The sequence below is a fragment of the Bicyclus anynana genome, chromosome 12 (assembly GCF_947172395.1).
Source record: "Bicyclus anynana chromosome 12, ilBicAnyn1.1, whole genome shotgun sequence".
Taxonomy (NCBI): Eukaryota; Metazoa; Arthropoda; class Insecta; order Lepidoptera; family Nymphalidae; genus Bicyclus; species Bicyclus anynana.
The window spans coordinates 16,983,756-17,004,781 of NC_069094.1; the positions used below are offsets into that span (position 1 = coordinate 16,983,756).

A 21,026-nucleotide genomic window follows, 5' to 3' on the forward strand; every position below is an offset into this window, starting at 1 on the left:
ATATACTATATGTTATTGGGCTTGTTTGTTTAATGATTATATCATTGTAAGAGTAAAATATATAATGTGAAGTATATTATAAAGTCTATTAGTTATTTTACAATTCTATACATTTAGTCTTCTTTAACATAAGTATTACTAAAGCCCTACTCGATGTGCACTGTTTACCAACAAAAAAAAGTGTGTATGTTAAAAAAAACAAAAAGTTAGCTCGAAGCACGTCTCAATACTCGCGCCTTATAAGTGAAAGGTGCGCAACCGAGGTGCAGCAGGCCGCGGCGTGCGCACCCGCCTACAGCGTGCACATGGGTGCGATGTGCAAGTTGTTGGCGGCACAGCGCACGGTGAAAGGTGCGCAGAATAGGTTGCGCACAAAAAACGTAACGCATGTCATTTCATAACTTATTGGAGTTTACTCCTTAACAATCGATTTTTCATTTATACCCCTCGGTACGTGTTTTGTGCGCAACCTATTCTGCGCACCTTTCACCGTACGTAGCCGCCATAGCGTGCACATGCCTAGCGCGTCCGCACGCACGTGCACGCTGTTGGCGGGCGCGCACGCAGCGCTGCACCTCGGTTGCGCACCTTTCACTTTTCAGGCGTTGCTATTGAAAAGAGTAAACTCCATTCGTGCGTCGGAGCTGACACACTTTTTTTTTTATTTACTTACTTGTAGGTGGTATTAAGAAGAATCATACCTATAAACACAGATTAAACTATAATGGGCAGAAAGAGCGCGCCAACATGGCAGTAATGCAGCCATTCCAGATTACAAATTCAAAAACTAATACAATTTTGATTCAGTACGACACGAAGCGTCGCATCAGTAATTTTCAATATTATTCAAGAAAAATGGAATTTTATGTTTTTATATATGTATTTATAAACTATTCACAAAAACCACAAATTAAACAATCATAGGCAGATAGAGCGTACGGAGCACGACGGTGTCGTATCCGTTCCAAATACAAAATTGAATACATTCTCGAATCAGTACGACGCATCAGTAGTTTCAATGTTTTTTTTTTCAATTTTGATACTACTAGCTGACGCCGCGCGGTTTCACCCGCGTGGTTCTCGCTCCCGTAGGAATACTAGGATAATCTATCTATCTATACTTATAATAAATCTGTAGAGAGGTCAATTCTGTACATGAAATATATTTCCAAAATAACTATCAGGGGGTGATTAGTGGTCGATACTGATGCCAAAAATGCAATCAGTAAAATTTTTGTCTGTCTGTCTGTCTGTATGTTCTTTATAGAAACAAAAACTACTGGACGGATTTTAACGAAACTTGGCACAATTATTATATACTCCTGGGCAGGTTATAGTATACTTTTCATTACGCTACGATCAATAGGAGCAGAGCAGTGAAGAGAAATGTTGAGAAAACGGGAGAACTTACTCAATTTTTTAAGCTTCCGTCGCGTGTACAGCTTTAATGGTTAAAGCTACATAGAAATCATGTATGACGGAAATGTTCTCCTTAAAATTATCTATAAAAACACAACAGCATATATATGTCTATCTTTTATGGTTGACTCACAATAACACGCGTAACTCTCGATAGCTTAGCAGTTTGGAGCTTTCTAATTATATTTGTATACTCTTATGTTTATAACACTCATCACTCATCCCTAACTAAAAAAGTTAACATTATTACCTATTCAATAAAAAAAGAATCATAAAAATCGGTAAAGAAACACCAAAGTTATACAAGAAATACGCTAAGCCATCGCGCGAAAATAATCCATATAGCTATTCATGCTATATGGATTATTTTTGTGTACCTAACGGTTGCCGCGCTCGATGTGACTCGCGGGGGGTGGGAATAAATAAAGAAGGTAGGGTAGGGTAGGGGTAGGGTAGAGGAGGGTAGGGGTAGGGCAGGGGTAGGGTAGGGTAGGGGTAGGGTAGTGGTAGGGTAGGGGTAGGGTTGGGATAGGGTAGGGTAGAGGTAGGGTAGGGATAGGGGTAGTTGAAAGTTTACAACGACTTTCACGCGGACGAAGTCGCGGGCGTCCGCTAGTATATAACCTATAGCCTTCCTCGATAAATGGGTTATCTGCGTACTCTGTGGTACTTTGTTGTTGCGTACTCTGTAGTACTTTGTTGTTGCGTACTCTGTGGTACTTTGTTGTTGCGTACTCTGTGGTACTTTGTTGTGTGACTGTAGAGTATTATGTATACTCTTATATTTCAAATCTTAGACCATTAATAACTGGACGCGGTTCGCACCCAAATTCACCAACAAAAAAGTCTGTCATTTTTTGAGGGGGACGAGGTAAACTCACACATCGAAAACATTTAACACCACTAAGTATTTTCTGTGTCCATACACTACACACAACTATAAATTTGACTCGCAATACACACACGCGTAATTTTTACACACACTAACAAACACATTGTGCACAGTAAAAATATATACAAGCAGTATACTCGGCCGTATTTTTGAAATAAATACTTACAGCGCGCGGCACGTAAACATGCACAGAGAAAACCCTCGGTTTAGTATATTGTTAGTGTATCTGTTTTAAGTTTAGTATGTTAGTGAGTTAGTCTTATTTCTAATTAATAAAATCTATTTAACTAGTAAGTTGAAATTGAAATTGAGGTATAGCTCGCGTTTCGACCTCTAGTATGAAGTCAAACTACTGTTTGCATATTTACTGTGACATTGCTTAGACTATCACAGATTAAATACATAGAATATTCGATTACTAATCGATGTTTGGCTGTTTCGTCAAAAGAATCGACTCTTTTTATAAATTGTTTTTATTAAAAATTTGATAAAATTAAGGTTTAAATACTTTCAAATGAAACGTTACGTTTACGAGGCAGGTCCTTTCTTTTTAATGGTCTGGGATTGCAGTCCAAGGAATAATATACGCAGTCTGTGACGTGTGATATTGTGATTTGTCTGTGGTTAACGACGTTTTTTAGCGCGTGCGAGATGACGCGCCGGTGAATTTTTGTATTTTAGAAATAATTTGACGTAATATTTGTGTGTATATTTTATAAACAAGGTGAATAAAGTTGCTATTTACTTTATAACTAGAGTTTTGGTTTGAATACTGTGATAGTGCGTTAAAATTATTCGTGTTTTGCAGATTTCACAATGGCCGATCAAGTCGATTCAATGTCAGACGCGGAGCTCCGCACCAAACTGGCCGAGCATGGGTTCCCGGTGATGCCCATCACGGCGTCCACGAGAAAATTGCTCGTAAAAAAGTTGAAAATGGTGCTCGACAACAAGACCAAGCCTAGAAATAGTGTCGACAGCAAGGCCGAGAGTAGGCGCTCCCTCGCACGGTATTCGAGCGGCGAGGAATCTGACATAGACACCAATAGCGCGAAAGAAAAGAGAGGCCGTCGAGCCACTACCGGTACGGCGATGTTGCCTCCGGTCACCAAATCACGACGAACACCTGTCAAGAAGGGCTCTCCATTGAAACGCGATTCTGACAAAGGTTCCGAATCTGACGAAGAGAAGTCGCCCGTGCGCACGCACGAGGAGGTGGAGACGGTGACCACGCGGCGCGTGACGCGCACGTACGCCAACGATCAGGACGATTACGAAACCGGCTCGGACAGTGACGTCGATGGCGACAAAAAGACCTCCACATCGTTCAGAAGCAATTCCAGGTCGAGTGACTACATATCTAGCACATTGCCTGCTCACGACGTGTCGACGAGCCCACCGAAGCCTTCAATTTTCTCTCGTCCATCTGCATCTCATTCTACTAACTTTGGTTCAACTCTATCGTCTTCTGATAATTTGAACTCCATACGGTCTAGACTGGGGCTGACCTCCTCCCTGGCGGACCGCCCGTCAGGCAGCAACTACATGTCTAACTACACATCCAACTACACCACCACTACTTACCAGCCTTCCACGTCAACTATAGATGAAGTTGAGTCTCCTTATATGAGTAATTTCACTCGACGCTTATCTGCTCTCAAAGCTGATCCTAAACCTACTGCATTCTTAGACAGAGATTCCAACAACGGTGGCTCATTGACTGCCCGCAGGTCCTACATCACCGGAGTGGCCAGATCTGATATTGCGGACTACAAGGCTTCTAATGACAAGAAATTCTTAAAAAGCAACATGGTTTCTCTCGCCCTAGTTGGTCTTGTTGCACTTTTTTTTTTTTGCGTTTTTTTTATGTACATAGTTAAGAAGAATGATATCACTTCTGTAGTGGACGATCCCAAAAGTGGGATAACCTTCTGTCAATTAGGAATACCAGGCAACAGGCCGGGCATAAATTGTGTGCCCAAAGAGCAAGTCAGTTATGCGAAAGATCTTTTAAAAGTTATTCATCCAGAACTTACTGCTCGTGCTGCTAATTACAAATGTGGCAAGCCGGATGCCTTGCCGTATCTTACAGAGAAGGAAATCATTGAAATGGCCAGTGTCAGATCTGATGCTGTTGATGTCAGCCAATGCAGAACTGATCTGAACAATCTACAAGTGTTGTTGATCCACAACCCTCAATGGGGTATAAATGTTGTGCAGCTCAAGAACTTGTATTCTAAAGATGTTGAGTATTCCTCGCTCTCCTCCACAGACCTACTTGTTCCACAACGCAATAAAGGTAGCATAGCTCTAGCATTGGCCGACCCTTCCACTCCCATCTCGTGTCTAATTGTCAACACCTTGTATTCGGCTGGCTCCACTGTCATTGTTGTCATAGGTTTGTCTATTGTTATCTTAGGTTTGCAGAAAGCGTACAAGTTCTACATAAGTTATAAGAAAGTGAAGAGCGAGAAGATATACTCGATGGTGGAGCAAATCATTGATGTGATTTCCCAGGAGACCGAAGAGAGTGGAGAACCTTACATATCAGTTGACCACATTAGGGACACTTTAATATCACCACAGAATAGAGAAAATTTGGCATCTACTTGGGATGCTGCTGTCAAGTTTATTCAAAAGAACGAGAGTCGAGTGCGGATGGAGGTGCAATCTGTTGACGGGGAGGACTGCAGGGTGTGGAGATGGATAGCCACCAGCAGCCCGAAGCGCAGCACCTCATGGCAGGGGCAGGCGTTTGAAACTCAGGAAGGATCAGTCAACAATCTCACTGTATCGCCGACGCCGTGCTTGAAAATCCGCCATATGTTCGACAAGAACGATGCAAATCCGAATTTAAGGACCATAATACAAGATGTTATCCTGGAGAAATGTGAACGCTGCAATATACTTCACATAGATATCGAGAGAACTTCCTGCTGTGTGTACGTCAAATGCCCGTCTCCGACAGACGCTGGTGTAGTCTACAAGAGTCTGCACGGCTGGTGGTACGAAGGACGTCTGATAACTGTCAAGTATCTCCGTCTAGAGCGGTACATGCAAAGGTTTCCATATTCCCCCTCTTCTGGGCCATATTTGAAACCTTCCAGGATGCAACGGCCATTTGATGAATAGATTTTTGTTAGTGTTAATAGGAATTTTTGATACTGATTCTCTCGATGTGGTATTTATTGAAGCGAAAGCGTACAAAATTTATGTAATAAGATTATAGTTTTTACTAGTTAAACTAATGTTTTTGTGTTCTTAATTACTTGCTGTTATGACAAAAATATTGTCTTTTTAATATATGTGTATGTTTTGTTGGGGATATTCTGAAATGCTCATTGTTGGAGTCCATGTTTTGTAAGTTTAATATTGTAATAGATGTTTGGTATAAATTATTTGCATTATGTGGTACTTGTGACTCTTTGTTTGGGGCAAGTCTGCAGTCTTAGAATATACACTTATCTCAATGCAAGCAAATGTTTAATTAATTGTTCACTGTTTGTACTGAGTACATTAAGCTCTGCATTTGTGTGTAGCGCGGGGACTAAAATAGAAAAGATTAAGAGTCACAGACTTATATTTAGCTAGACACTGCAAATTGTCTCTGCAGCTCACTTAATACTTAGTATAATTTATTTGAATTGAAAAAATTCAATTAAAAAAAAAAGTTATCAGGTGACAACATCTCTAAACTAGGCAAATAATTCTATTTCAGGCGTCACCATCAAAAATATGGTGCATTTTACCCATATCCTGCGTTTTTTAGACTTTATTTATATTAATAATATACAATGAACTGCGTCTGGGTAAATATAAGTCCATGACTATGTTATAACTTTGTAGACTTTGAAAGTAAATAAAACTTGTAAATATTTGACATCACAAAATAATATGTAATTTTATTGTCTTTAATAATTTTAGTAGATTTATAAATTTAATTTCTTTTTCACTTTTTTTGGAACAAAATAATTACTAAAACATGTAGTCTTTAGTTAAAAGTACTTAGGTTTAAGTTTCTATTATTTAGAGAGTCTGTAAGTTTAATTTACCATTTGTATAAAAAATGGCACAACTTATCTTACAGCTATGTGTTACTTTTCCGACATTTATTTGTAATAATCTTTACTTACTAACATTTGCTTTATTTTCTAGAATATTTTTTTTATCGATTTGATTTTCAGTAATAAATAAATAATTTAGATAAAAACAACTTGTTTTATTTCACACAATATAGTAGGTACTTAAGTCTTAACTAACTATAGTTACAGGGTGTCCCGTAATTGATGGATAAAACGCAAATGATACACCTAACACCACCTAATTATCTAATTTTGTTAAGAGTTCCTCGAGTAAGGGTGATATTGACATTCTTTATTTAAATTATTCTAAAAGGGAGGTATTTGTATGAAGTTGTTACAACAGCGAATAGTGATGGTTTAAATATACACTGCCTAACAAAGAACTGAAGTGCTGCTAGTCGTTAGTGCAATTATTTTAAGTATTGTAATTAGTCTCATTTATTTAATTTTTAACAATGTTTATAAAATACGAAACACTATTAAAAATATTACTTAATAACTAGCATACGCCCGCGACTTCGTCCGCGTGGAATTTAGTTTTTCACAAATCACACGGAAACCATGGATTTTTCCGGGATAAAAAGTAGCCTATGTGTAAATCCTATAATATATCTCAATTCCAAATTTCAGCTAATTCGGTTAAGTAGTTTAGGCGTGAAAGAGTAACAAACATTCATATAATTATAGTCAGTTTTCGCAAATCTCGGGAAACCATGGATTTTTTCGGGATAAAAAGTAGCCTAAGTATGTGTTAATCCAGAGTAAAATCCATTTCCATTCCAAATTTCTTCAAAAAAAACGTCTTTTACACCTACACATAAGTTCACAAGTCCTGGGACCTGCTCGAAGCGTTTCTTCTACCACCCCTGACCCCGAGCCAATTTAGAAAATTTAAAATCCTAAATAGACCTGAGTTGAGACCGAACCCTGGACCTCTATTGAAAGCCTTAGCATTACCAAATGCGCCACAGAAATCGTCGAGTTCTGACAGTGACTGTTGTATCTAACTTGGAAAATCGAGATATTTAAAGAAATTTAATATCGTCCTTAATATTAAATGCGTATTTATGAGCTAAAAAAGCATTGAATTTGAAGCAGTTTCACATTTTATAATATCTATATAGGAACAAGAAAACAAATATAAACAACTTATTAAATATTTTTATTGTTAAGTAAATATATTATATCTCCCTGTATTTGTAGTGTTTCATAGGGAGAAATATAATATGTCATTCAAAACGAACACATTCAACGTTCAAGTTAAACAAACATCCTTACTTTGTTAATGGTATTGGTAATGGTAACCTAAGAAGAGATACTAAACTAAACTTTATCGGCCATATTTATAAACACGGATTAAGATTTAAATTACAATTTTCTTCAACGTAAGGTAAACTTGAAATACATAGAGATTACCACTTTACTTTGAAGAAAATTGAAGTGTAAATCTTACCTAAATCATATTTATAACACATTTGCTCAATCGCTTATTTCACCAATTTCAATATCGTAATGTATCTCATTATGCACATGTGCCGCAATGTAAAGTAAAATGCACAAGTGCCGTAATGTAATATAAAGCCTTTATCATCTGTCTAAAAAGGAACGGTACTTTTTAAACTCTTGGCAAAGAGTTTTTATGTCAGAAAAGTGCTCAACATTTTCTATATAAAATTAACTTTCTTTCATTTTAATAATTTTGACAATAAATGTCAACCTGTATCAGGAACACAAAAATATTAATTTACGGTATTAGTAATACTGGCAGGTTTTGGTGCATTTGACTAACAAAAACGCACGCACTTCGCTATCTGTGCAAAAATGACAAGCATACACTTGTCATTTTTAAAATGTCATCATAATGAAAACAGACAAAGATTTCATCAAAAAGACATTTTCAGAAAGTGTGTTCAAAGTATGGTTCCCCGCAAATGTGTTATAAAACGTCGTATGACATAGGTACGTGCGCTTTGATTATTACAGCCTCTGTTTCCTTACTATAGCTCTCGCCTACGGCTCGAGCTGCAATATCGCCTCGGCTGTAATTTTCAACTTACCACACTAACATCATAATGTACTATTACAAACACGGCCGACTACGCAACTGCTACTGCTGGTCGTAGGCGAGCAGCCGCTGCAGCGCGTCGAAGCAGCGCCAGCGGTCGGGCAGGTAGAAGGGCTCGAACACGTGCGGGAAGGGCGCGTCCCAGCCCGCCGCGCGCGCCACCGGCGCCTCCAAGTGCAGGAAGCACTCCTCCTGACACACATAATACATCACCATCTAACTCCTCCTTCTCCTGTCTACCACAGAACCGCAAGACGCCGAGAACGGTGGCATCCTTACGTTGTGAATGTCCAGGCAACTTGTACGAAACTATTTGCATCCACATTTCTAGTTCGCACAGCAACCATTTGGCATGCCCTTATGGGACACGTAATATAAACACCTTTAAAGCAAGAGTGAATAGACATCTTCTAAGTAAGCGCACTTCAACTAAGACCATATTGACAAGCGAAAGTTCATATTGCATAAAAAAATAACAAAAAAAAACGACTGAAGTAAAATTTCTTTCAAAAATACACCTGATAAAGTGCTAGTAGATCAGTTAGTGCGCCATGCAATAATAATTGATAATAGAATAGGACCATGATGCATGTAAGGTAGGCCCAGAGTTGCTTCAGTCAATGGTCTTATAACAAAAACCAACACCTTAAGAAGCTTTCGCTTATTTGCTGCATCAAGGGTCAGATATAGAAGGCATTGCCTTGAGATAGCGCGTATTGTGAGGAGGTTCCACACTCTAGACTCTAGAGTGAGGAACCTAACAATACGCAACCAGCGGGCTCTAGAGTCTGGGGCACTCAGATGTCCCGCAGGCGTGGTGGCCAAGGCCTGAATACCTGTATGGTAGCAGCCAACTCGGCGCCGAAGCCGGCGGTGAGCGGCGCCTCGTGCGCTATCAGACATCGGCCGGTCTTCTTCACTGACTGCAAACAGATGAGTTCTATCTATTTACGTATTTTGAGAGAGTTAAAATGTCAGCATATACTAAGCATTTAAGAGCGCGCAGCGCGTCGGTACGATATGGATAAAATTCGAAGCGCAAACGAGACGCCGAATTATGACTTTCACGTGAGTGAAAAGCACGGAGCGATTGACGCGCGACGCAAATTTTATGACGTGAGCGCCAACTCCATTTTTACCTAATTGCAAGTGAATTAAACAACATAACGAAAAACAAAATGGCCATGTTCAAGACCTAATTTTCTATACAAAACAAAAATTTAAGAAAATAAGCTTGCTCTTCTTGAGATTGAAACCAAAATGTGAGCAAAACTTGTATTTAAAAAAAAAAAAAACTATCTAAAAAAGTTTTACAAATTGTGTATAGTCATAACGAAGCTAACACTTTGAAATATCATTCACCCAAATATCAGGCTCCTAACTTTTCTAGAATCTGAGATCCAGAACCATTTGTAACCACCAAATTATATATTGCACACTCTTAAAAGAACGCCATTCTAGCGCACTATGCGACCCTGTCGTTTGACGTCACACAAGACACTTTTGTATTGGTCGCTCGAACTTGTTAACGAGTCGTCGTGTAAACGTCACATTTTAAACGGATTGATAGAAAATGTTTCCCTATTTAATTTCCTGGGGTCTTGACACACTTTTTAATAACTAAAATTCTTGATTAAAAAAAATATTGGTTTGAATATGAATACATACCAATAAGGAATACATAGAGAATTATTGTAGCCTTTATTTCAATCATATGAATATCCAAATAGTAGTTCCACATATTTCGATCTTACGTACATACGGACCAATGACTCAGCCGTGTGGGGTAGTCTGCACCGGCACCTACGTCCTAGAGCTTGCGGTGTGGCGGAGCCTGTGTCTAACCTGATGGTCACATACTCACATTGCACACGGTGTCAACGTCCCACGGCAGGATGGACATGAGGTCGATGACGTCACAGCGGACGCCCAGCCTCTCCTCTGCCATCTCTGCCACCTCCAGCAGCACGTGCACCTGAGTACCCCACGCTATCAACGTAGCTGCGTCTCCTGGAAATGCAATAATCAACATATGCACATCACTAATTACCCCACACCTATGGCCTGTGTACAAATCTTAATCACCAATCAATCTTAATCACGTGTAAGGACTCACTCACTTCCAAACTCCCCTTAACACATTCGATGCCTCCCAACATTTTTGGAAAGCCAGAAGTCTAAACTGTATCGTTAGGGGTCTGGTGATGGAGACGAGGGACAGTTAAGGGAACTCTTCAACGGTTTACAGTAGCTACCTTGTGTTTGGGTTTGATTAATTTGTATTGATGAGAACTTTACATTTAGATGAGTTGTGACTAACATTAAGGGTCTGGTGATGGAAACAAAGGACAGCTAAGGGAATTCCTCGACAGTTTACAGTAGCTATCTTGTGATTAATTAATATTAATAAGAACATTACATCTAGATGGGTCAACTCAAACAAAGCAGATGTTAAATGATCATATTTTGTAGGGGTAAACAGGGATTAATGTATGTGAGTAAAGGTTAAAGTAGTATTTTGATAACATATAATAACTAAAAATGGAAAAATAAAAAATGCAACCGACTTCAAAATCACAAAAATGTTTCTACTAAACTAAAAATAAAATTGTATGTGCTACCTTCTGATCAGTTTGAAGGCGGTACCAAGTTAGTGCTGTGTGTGTGTGCTGTAGTGTGTGTATTAAAGTCGTTTCTGGAAGAACTGTCTAAAAATCCTAAATATTTATGCTACCGCCTTCAAACTGATCAGAAACCACAAAAAAATACAATTTCGCTTTTTAGTTTAGTAGAAACATTTTTGTGATTTTGAAGTCGGTTGTATTTTTTTATTATATTATACTGTGTTTTTACCTTCTCTCAAAACCTGTGCCTTCCCGAGCGGCAAGGTGTAACTGTCCACCGGCACCTCCTCAGCGGCGGAGCGGTACAGGATCTTGGGCTCCAGAAAGATGCAGGGGTCCTGCTCCTGGATACACGCGAGCAGCAGGCCTTTGGCTGCTATGGGACCTCTGGGGACCACGACCTTGAACCAGTTCAATGTCATTCATGAGTTGGGCCATCTTCAGGCGGAGGCCGATCGGGATTTGTGACCAACTGGTGTATTGATAAGTAATTCCTTCATAACATGTGTTACGATTTTCTCGAGTACCGATGGTATTAACATTCATTATTATTTTTTTAATTATTATAATAAAAAGGAGGTATTTTTGAATGTTGTAGTGTGAGCATGGAGAACATATCAGGCAGGGGAGGCGAATGTTAATGCATTATAAAGGGATCCCTTAAACCTGCACCCAAGGTCACAAGACCTGAGACCTGCTCGAGTTGTTTCCTCTATACAAACAAACACAAAATGACGGCACAATCACAGTTTTGTATACCCGTTCTATTCTTTTATAAAACTTGCTGAAGTTATAGAGAAGTTTTGCTGGTAATCCCTCGCATTCTTATATTAAAATAAAAAAAAAACCAATTTCGTTTAGTTCTAGAAACTGCGGACATGAGTTGATTGTGTTACTTTTAATAATAAGTAAGTAGAAGCTTCGCTTTTTGTGACAGAGCTCATTCCGGTAAGTATCGTCATGTAATTTGTGATGTCATGACTGCGTTTCCGTCTGAAGGACACGGTTGCTGCAATTACAGGAGGTTGAACAGGTACAATTGCTGCAAAGCAGAATCGCTGTATTTCAATCAAAATCGACCGGCTCACGGTCTAAAATCTGCTCCATAATTGATAGGCACACAGCACATTGCAAGCGTCAGGAGATGTTCCTTCGTTTTAGGTGGGCCATCGTTCCCGTTAACTTTTATATTATACAAGATATTATGCAACAAAAGTAACCTTGAGTCCCGCGGCGTGCGCGAAGAAGGCCTCGGGACTCTGCGAGTGGTAGAGGCCCCCGTGGCCGACGGCCCCGCACGGCGCGCGCACGGTGAGGCCTCCGCACGCGAACTGGCCCGCCGAGCGGTACCGGGCCTTGGCTGCCTCGTTCACTAGCTGGAAATTAGGCAAGGAATTTTAAGGAAAGGAAAAGGCGCAGCACTCGTTGGCTCCCCAGCAACACTCCATGAGGCGTTCGGCGACCTGGGCGGACTGCTGAGTTTCTGGAGTGAGCTCGCTTGGCAAGTGCGGAAAAGACCCAGGAAAGAAGAAGGAGTAAAATTAAAATAGTTGTAACTAAGGGCGCGCGATTAAAACAGATATTGTTCATTCTATATCTTGCTCACACAGCGGAGTATTGAATACTTAAATATATATTACTACACAAGCACCTGGTCAAACGCCGGGAAGATGTAGTCAGCGAACTGTATCTCCGCGATGGCGGTGGCGCCCGCCGTGGCGAGTCCGATGCCGAAGCCCGCGATCCCTTGCTCGCACAGCGGCGTGTTGAACACACGGTCTTTCCCGTACTTTTCCTGAAAGTTAAACATTGACAATAAAAAAAACCGGACTGTTGCATCCAGGATTGATACACCCAAACACATCTATTTTCGTATGTAACGAATAAACATAAAACCACTAGATGAAGTCACAACCGTAAGATTTGTCTCCCTTGGAGCATGGAACCCTTACAATAACTTATAATGTGGTTATATACCTGTAACCCCAGGGCACAACGGAAGACCCCACCGAATCCCACATCCTCACCAAACAGCACTGCAGTGGGGTCAGACTTGAGGGTGAGGTCCATCGCATTGTTGATGGCCTGCATCATGTTCATTTTTGATGTCTCCCCTGAAAACAAGGGTAATCAATTAATATTTATTAAGTTATTTTGTTAATATTGCATATAAGACATGAAGTAGCAAAAACGTTTGTACAAATTCTGGGGATGTATTGAACAACTGCCTAACAGGTTAATTGGTTAGCCTGTGTGTGTTCAAGTCCTGGGACAAGTAATTATGTACTGAACTTCATTTTCTTCTAAGTAAAATTTCAGTCTCTGTTGTTATCACACTAAGAAGTGTACGTCTAAGTTTGTAAAAACAGTAATTTATCATCTGGTTGCTAAACAAAGTGCAATAACATTATTTTACAGCAATCATTATCATCATTCCTCATTGTTAATTTTTTCACTAACATTATTCATATACATTAACATAATAATGTGCAGGTTGACAATTAAATAGTACTGGTCATGATCGTTAACTGATAAAGCTTGTTTTTTTGTCATTTGGTTATGTGCACATGAGGGCTTCTTAATGGGACGTCAGTGGCGTCATCGGGGGCTCGAGCGAGCGCAGAAGCGTCGCCTGATGGGGCTCCAAGGGAGAAGCAGAAGAGATAGGCGTAACAACTCTCTAAGGGCGGCTCTTCTGAGACTCAGCCCTTGGCTTAGAGGGTATTTTGGCCTGAGTGTATCACACCTGAGGCCCCCTTGGCCGTGGATTGACCCCACATCTGGATGACGTCAGAGATAGGGGGCCATCAAAGACACTGTGTAGCTTGTGTTTGTGTTGCCTGGGAAGCATTATCGGCCGTTATGTCTTCGTCAGGATCATAGTGGACCTTTTAGGACATCTACAATCAGCAGTTGCTAGCCTCAACTACTAGTTGGTTAAGATGGGTGGCAACTCTCTCAAAAAAAGTTTTCGAAAAAAAACTGTTTCATGTATTGGGCGATTATGGGGTCATCTTCTTGGTTTATAAACAAGTCGTTATTGCATACAAATCATGGAGTGTCTGTGGCCTGACACATGAATTGGTCCTGAAGGACCTGGATGAATCAATGATCATACCTAAGTATTTAGCAGTGCATTGCCAGGTGATGGGTACTCTGTGTAAATTTATTAAAAATATTTTGTAGCCTCAATGGCTCAACAGTAAAAGCAGTAGGATCTGTCACCGAGGGTTGGTTTATTGTCGTACCCACTCCTAATACAGTCTTTCCCGACTAGTCGTAGGGGAATGGGAATATTGGTTATATTTAAAAAAAATATGGCAAATATTCATTGTTTAAAAAAAAAAATATTATAGAAGCAGGGAGAGCATGGACCCCTAGTCTATGCAATATTGGAAAATATGATTTGCCAGATAACTCTTAAACAATCAGACTAGTCTGCTAGGCAAGTCAAAGCGAATGACCTAAACTATTAGGCATTTGTGCCAGACTTGGTCCATTGTCTTTGCTACATCGTCAAAAATGGCCTCAAATTGGGATGTGATCACAAAGCCAGAGAAGGTCTGTAGAATGTTCCATGAGGCTACGGTACAGTACGCTTATTGTACAGAAGAATGTTTGGTTCAGAAGTTCAAACTGTTGTTTTATGAAAAGTTGTTTGTCATAGCATACAGCCTAGAAACGGTAAAGAATAATACTCTCATACACCTTGGCGATAGTGTTTGACTAAATTAATAAGGTGATAGCAAAAATGGAGATTGTTAAGATAGTGCTTGTCACAAAATCGAACATTATCTACACAACCTGCAAAGTAACAGTATGATGGATTTAAGCACCAAATTCTATTTTATTATTAATTTTATGAATGAGGAGATTTTAGTTTACAAAGCAATTGCCTCAATAGGTCATAGAGTTCTGGGAAGTCTGCTGGTATGTCATGCATATTAAAATACTGGTATGCTTTGGGCAAAAATAAGTTTTTTTGGTCATTGGAAGACTACCAAAACACCCTTATTATTATTTTTGTACATCTTTATCTGTATAGGCAATCAGTTACACAGTACAAAACACTTAGGTGTAACTGTGTAACAGAGCAATGTGCATCATACATTGGTTCTTCAGCACCACATGGGGTTGAGAGTGGCTATCTGCAACTGCTGCAGTTGGCTTGCTAAGCTTCTGGAGCGAGCTCAGCTCAATGGAATTAATTCAGGGACATACACACAAAGACCCACACTCAACGGCCAATCTGGTCAAATGTAGAAAAGGCCCTGATAGAAGAAGCAGGGTGTGGATGAAACTCATGACTTCCACTGTGTTGCATCTAGTTGATTCATGAACTAATAGAGATGCTAATATATGAGCAATTATAACCTTAGTTCTGATAACAGCTAAAGTTAAAAACAAAACAAAAACAATACCTGCCACCGGCGCTTCATTATCAGGGTGATAAACAAAGTGCGACGACAACCTTTTGCTGCCATTGTTGACATATTTCACCAAGTTTCCGAGGATTGAAATTTTTTTCCCCAAGCCCGCCATTGTTCACGAGTCACGGTACACGCAGCGTATGATCATATGATGCGGGCGGCGGGTCGGAATCAGAATAAATTAAATAATAGTAGCACGGCTTATCTGCAATTGTAATTAGTGAACTTGATAAACACAGATAAAGCATGACGGCTTCAGTGTTTTTGACGAAAACTTGTTTGTATTTTTCATCATTTATCATGTTGCGTATGTAACACACTTCTACTGTTACTTGACTAGAGTTACTTGACTTGTTGTCTGTTTTTAGTGAACACTTGAGTAGTTTACAGTAAAGTTAAAAAAAATTGAACAATTTCTATCGGTAATCAACAAAAAAATTCAAAATCGCAAAGCAAAAGCAAAGCAAAAAGTAAAAAGTAAAAACGTAAACAATAACATTCACATCTCACATTGACAAATGACATTGACATAGTTTGTCAGTTGTCAGTGTCATTTATGATACGTTCCAACGTTCAAAATTATGTGAAAGTGATATTTTTAAGTTATATTCATGATTTAATGCATATAAGTGTGCGATAAATACTAATTATTTACCTATTAATATACTATTTTTTTATAGATAATAGAATTATTATAGTTTTCACAAAGTATCTGTCATAATAGATAGCTATAGTGGCGCCTTTTTCAAAGTCTTTCGACATGATGTCTGAAATTATTTATAATCTTCTTCCAGTTCTATGCATCATGTCATATGATGTTTATCAACATATTTTATGTACATATTCATGATTGTTAGAACAAGGTTAGTGTAATTACTTAATATAAAAATTACAAATTGAAAAAAAAATGTCTAAAAACAACACTTCTATAATCCCACATAAACGATTCGTATTACTACTTAAAATAGGGGCAGGGTAGGGTAGGGTTTTTAAGGGTAGGAGTAGGCCAGGGTAGGGGTAGGGTAGGTCTAGGGAAGCAGACCACATATTATGTCAAAGCGAAGCTTGATCGGGTCAGCTAGTATATTAAAATGTCTAAGCAACATTGTTTGCAGGCAGGTTTTAATAATAAATTGACTATGGCCATTAATATTCTTTGTTGTTCATTTAAATACAATTTACATTTAATAACTATTAATTCTTATTAGGTACAAGCTTTTATTAATCGACTTCCAAAATGAGCAGGTAAGCAATTAATGTGTTGTGATTTTCTGCTGGTAATATTAGGTAGGTAGGTACTTATACCTACACTATAAAATCTCAACATTTGATTTCAGAGAAAAGCGCTTTACATAGATAGATACATAGTTCATACATACCTATTTCGAGTGCTTTTAAGTTCCAAAGATAATAGCGTACTAACCTGTACTAATAGGTAGGTATAATTCCTGACATTTAAATTTTTTCAATAATTAATGGACAACGGGCTCTAATGGAGTGGAATAGATAGATTAAGTTAGACTCCAGTTTAACAAGGGTCGCATTAGTGTAGCTATTGTTATATTTTTCAGTTGTGGCAATTGAACCCATGACCAGGATGCAAAAGTCAGGGTCACTACCCACTGCGCCACGCAGTCGTAAAATAATAGTTGCTAAATGATTTTGTTCATAAAATTAAAGCTGTTAAAATGTCTTGTAATAGCATCGGCTTTATAATGCCCTGTAACTTTTTAGTCCCACAGTAAAAAAAGTAAATAACATAAAATTGAAAATTTTGAAAAAAAATAATTTCAGGTCATGAAATTATTAATTACACTCTCGATCATCTCATAAATATTCTCTTTCAGTGCGCTTTCATTTGAGAACCCACTCGAGTATATTTACAGACATTCGGTTATTCTTCTCCACTTTCACATCCCACAACTTTTAAACGGCTCAACCGATTTTCATCAAACATGTCTAAAATCGGTTCATCCGTTCGGAAGCTATGATGCCACAGGCAGACAGACACGTCAAACGAATAATACCCCTCTTATTGCGTCGAGGATTAAAAATACATGAAATAAAAAGCGCCACTTATCGCAATTCTAAGTCTAGTCCTACAAAGCTAATACCTCCATATTAAAGTACCTAAGTAGTTTTTTTAATACTTCCACACGCTCCTGAGATTCCTTTCCTTCCCCGGAGGCCGTCAAGTCTTCAAGTCTCAATATCAAAGTACCACTGCGCCTGAGGGTTCAAAGGTCTAAAGACGCATTAACGGACTTGTCTTTCGTTTCCCGGCGGGAGAGTATTAGCATATGGGGTTATCATGTCGCCCCCGACGCGAGGACAAGCTTTTTCAATAAAACACGATCCATTGACGTAGGTACGAGTAGGTATCAACTGGTTTTTTTCACTGGCTTGAAGGTTTCGAGTATGTAGCCTTGTGTAGAAAAAATATCTTTCTTTTAAGACTATTATGTAAGTACATAAGTACATGACACCGCAAAATGGTAAATAACGTTAGATCATAATCTATCTCGTGAGAACTCCAAAGAACCGAAACTTCCAAAGCTCAGAAACCGATGGTTAGGTTAGGTTACCTTCTTCCTTACAATCTACCGAATAATAACTCGTTAAATTGTAAGTAGTATGTTGCGGTTCCTATTATCGGTATTAACCATTTTACATGTGACATATGTTTTGTGGGAATAGAAATCAAACTATTAGATGACTTATTACCTAATAGGAAAAATATCACATAAGTACCTAGGTACCTGGCTACCCTGCATCTTAAGTCATTTATTAACCAACATAACTAGTATTCATGTTCGTAGGCGTTATTCGTTAGAGGATGTAAATATTGATGTTAAGAGAAACGGTTTCGTTATTTCATAAATATTGCAGTATTTCTCCGGAGACCTACAGGTTCCTTCCAATGTTTATATTTGTAGTCCGGCCAATGAATTGTACACAGAAGTCACCTGGTGCAAAGTTATCCTATAAGTATAGAGAATATATTTTCTTCAACCGAAGCGCAGAATTTCTTATATTTTACAATTCTTCTAGTGTTAAAATACATAAGTATGCCGGAAATAAACAATTCTCGGAGACAGTTGAAATAGCCGGGTTTACGGGGTTACGGGGTTAGGGAGTTACGTAAAGTGTGCGTACAAACAGATCGGCCGCATGCGCATGTTTGTGGTCGGTCAACACAAACACTCGCTAACAAGTAGCCACTGTAAACTATAAGTATCTACCTACTGACAACTTCTGGACTTACACTGTCTTTAGTCCTGTGACTAGTCTACGTAGATACTTTCAGATAACTTGGTACTGGGCTCAAACAATTTCAGTAAAAAAAATCAGCCCCAGTTGGTGGTATTACAGCCCCGTGCCTCGGAGGTGTAATACGCTAAGCCATCTGTTCCGGGCATTGTCATTAACATGTGATAGTGATCAAGAGTCAAACATTATCATCCTAAGCCAATGCGCATTGCAGAATGGTGAGTCTCAGCTCCACGTCCCCTTTCATACAAGAATGGAGGCTTGGTTCTCTAGGAAGTGATGATAATGACTTCTCTACAGGTTCGTACGGCAGATTTACTCAAAAGAGACTTGATAACTTACTCGTAGCAGTCGTAGAAGTAGAGAAAAAACGTTAATTTACAAATTGTGCACACACCACAATGCCTAAGAACTATTGTAGTGTCTGATGCCTCTACCACCTGGACAAGGCTCAAGTAGTAGAAGCATCAAACGGCACTCTGTCATCTTTGGCACAACCTTGAAAAAGGTACCAGCTCAGCATTGTACCATGTAGACGAACGAGTCCTCTAAAGCAGCCAGGTTAGACACAGGTCGATATACGACCTCCGTGTTGTGTTCAGCGAGTGTGTGTTTGTGTGTGTGTGTGTGTGTGCGTGTGTGTGCAACAGCTGCAGTGAGGCCCACTTTTACTTTCAGTCACGACGCGCGGCCGGTGACTTAGTGCATTGCTCTATTAGCTTCACATAGACTGTGGAAAGGTAAAAATGACCAAGCGAACATTTGGACCTATTTAACTTTAAGTATACAGCGTCTGTAACCAAGTTACACAACAATTCTCTTTCTACAAACGCTAACGCTTTGAAAAGTGGAAAAAAAAAATGAGAATAACATTCGTTATCGATACTGCACTACTCGTACTCGTCACGTGATCAAGCTATAAGATCGGATTTGTCATTCTCATTGATGTGTAACTTGTATAGAGCTCCACCAAATATATAACAAAATGTAAAACGAATCTCGATAGAAATACATTTTTATGTCATACTAGTAGACGCCGCGCGGTTTCACCCGCGTGTTTCCCGTTCCAGTGGGAATACGGGCATAATATATAGCCTTTCTCGATAAATGGGCTATCTAACACTGAAAGTATTTTTCAAATCGGACCAGTAGTTCCTGAGATTAGCGCGTTCAAACAAACAAACTCTTCAGCTTTATAATATTAGTATAGATTTGTATTATACTTGCGAAAGTGAGTTTCTTTGTTTGTAAGTTTGCTCTCTGTTCAGGGTTTCATTATCAACAAACAGCCCTTATAATTTCGCCATGTACTCGTACGTCATTCCATCTGTCCGCGGGCGGTGGTTTTTGGTTATAGCAATAAGTTTTTTTTATGTAATGCAAAACTTACAGTGTGACCTACGTATAGCACCTGTATTTATAGTATAGTTAGCTATATGTCGTTAGACAAATCGGATCATTGAAATTATTCTAATACCTAGTTTCACTTAGGACCGGATATTTTAAATGGAAGCTAGATTATCACAATCGTTCAACCTATTTTTAGGATCATCGCCATTAACGTATCCGATGTTGGGTTAGAGTAACGTTTTTTTCAAGTCTCTGCTGCTGTTATTTTTTTTTGAACCTAGGTAGGTGGGTAAGTTGACATTTGGATTCAAATCCAATTATTTTGGTCCTTCGTATGCGAACGTTTCAGGGCGCCTACGTACAGTCCTACTCAATAACGTTGAAAATATGTAGGGTAAATACATTGCCGGGGCATGACTTACATCTTGGTCCTTAGTAGCTGATGTCGCGCGGTTTCACCCGCGTGGTTCCCGTTTCAGTAGGAATACGAGGATAATATATAGCCTTTCTCGATAAATGGGCTATCTATAACTGAAAGAATTTTTTAAATCGGACCCGAAGTTCCTGAGATTAACGCGTTCAAACAAACAAACAAACTCTTCAGCTTTATAATATTAGTAGAGATATTGTCACAAGTCATAACCCAGAAATATAGTTAGGTAGATGTGTCACTTGTGGGTTGAAATCCAATTAATTATTCTTTTCTTTGGAAAAGCCTTTGACTGCGATCTCTTCTCACATTAGTTTAGTCGGAGATGGAAGAGGTACAGGTTCATTCTACTCCTACCTTTGACAGTTTCTACGTGGCATCGTATCGGAACGCTAAATCGCTTATCCGTACGTCTTTAACGGTAGGGTGGTAATTAGCCACGACCGAAGCTTCATCATCATCAT

General features: G+C 39.1%; 2 protein-coding genes across 2 annotated transcripts; one reads left to right on the forward strand and one right to left on the reverse strand.

Annotated features, from left to right (window-relative positions):
• The first annotated feature begins 2,888 nt into the window (after positions 1 to 2,888).
• Positions 2,889 to 5,996, forward strand: LOC112047685 (inner nuclear membrane protein Man1). The gene is made up of 2 exons (XM_024084887.2): positions 2,889 to 3,035; positions 3,120 to 5,996. The coding sequence occupies exon 2, from the start codon at positions 3,128 to 3,130 to the stop codon at positions 5,441 to 5,443; it is 2,316 nt and encodes a 771-aa protein (XP_023940655.2). The 5' UTR covers positions 2,889 to 3,035; positions 3,120 to 3,127; the 3' UTR covers positions 5,444 to 5,996.
• Positions 5,997 to 7,536: 1,540 nt separating this feature from the next.
• On the reverse strand, positions 7,537 to 15,975 carry LOC112047689 (2-oxoisovalerate dehydrogenase subunit beta, mitochondrial). The gene is made up of 8 exons (XM_052884783.1): positions 15,504 to 15,975; positions 13,060 to 13,196; positions 12,734 to 12,877; positions 12,303 to 12,458; positions 11,312 to 11,483; positions 10,323 to 10,468; positions 9,295 to 9,381; positions 7,537 to 8,650 (listed from the first exon to the last, which is right to left on the reverse strand). Exons 1-8 carry the CDS (start codon positions 15,622 to 15,624, stop codon positions 8,501 to 8,503), a joined length of 1,113 nt encoding a protein of 370 aa, XP_052740743.1. The 5' UTR covers positions 15,625 to 15,975; the 3' UTR covers positions 7,537 to 8,500.
• Between the last annotated feature and the right edge of the window lie 5,051 nt (positions 15,976 to 21,026).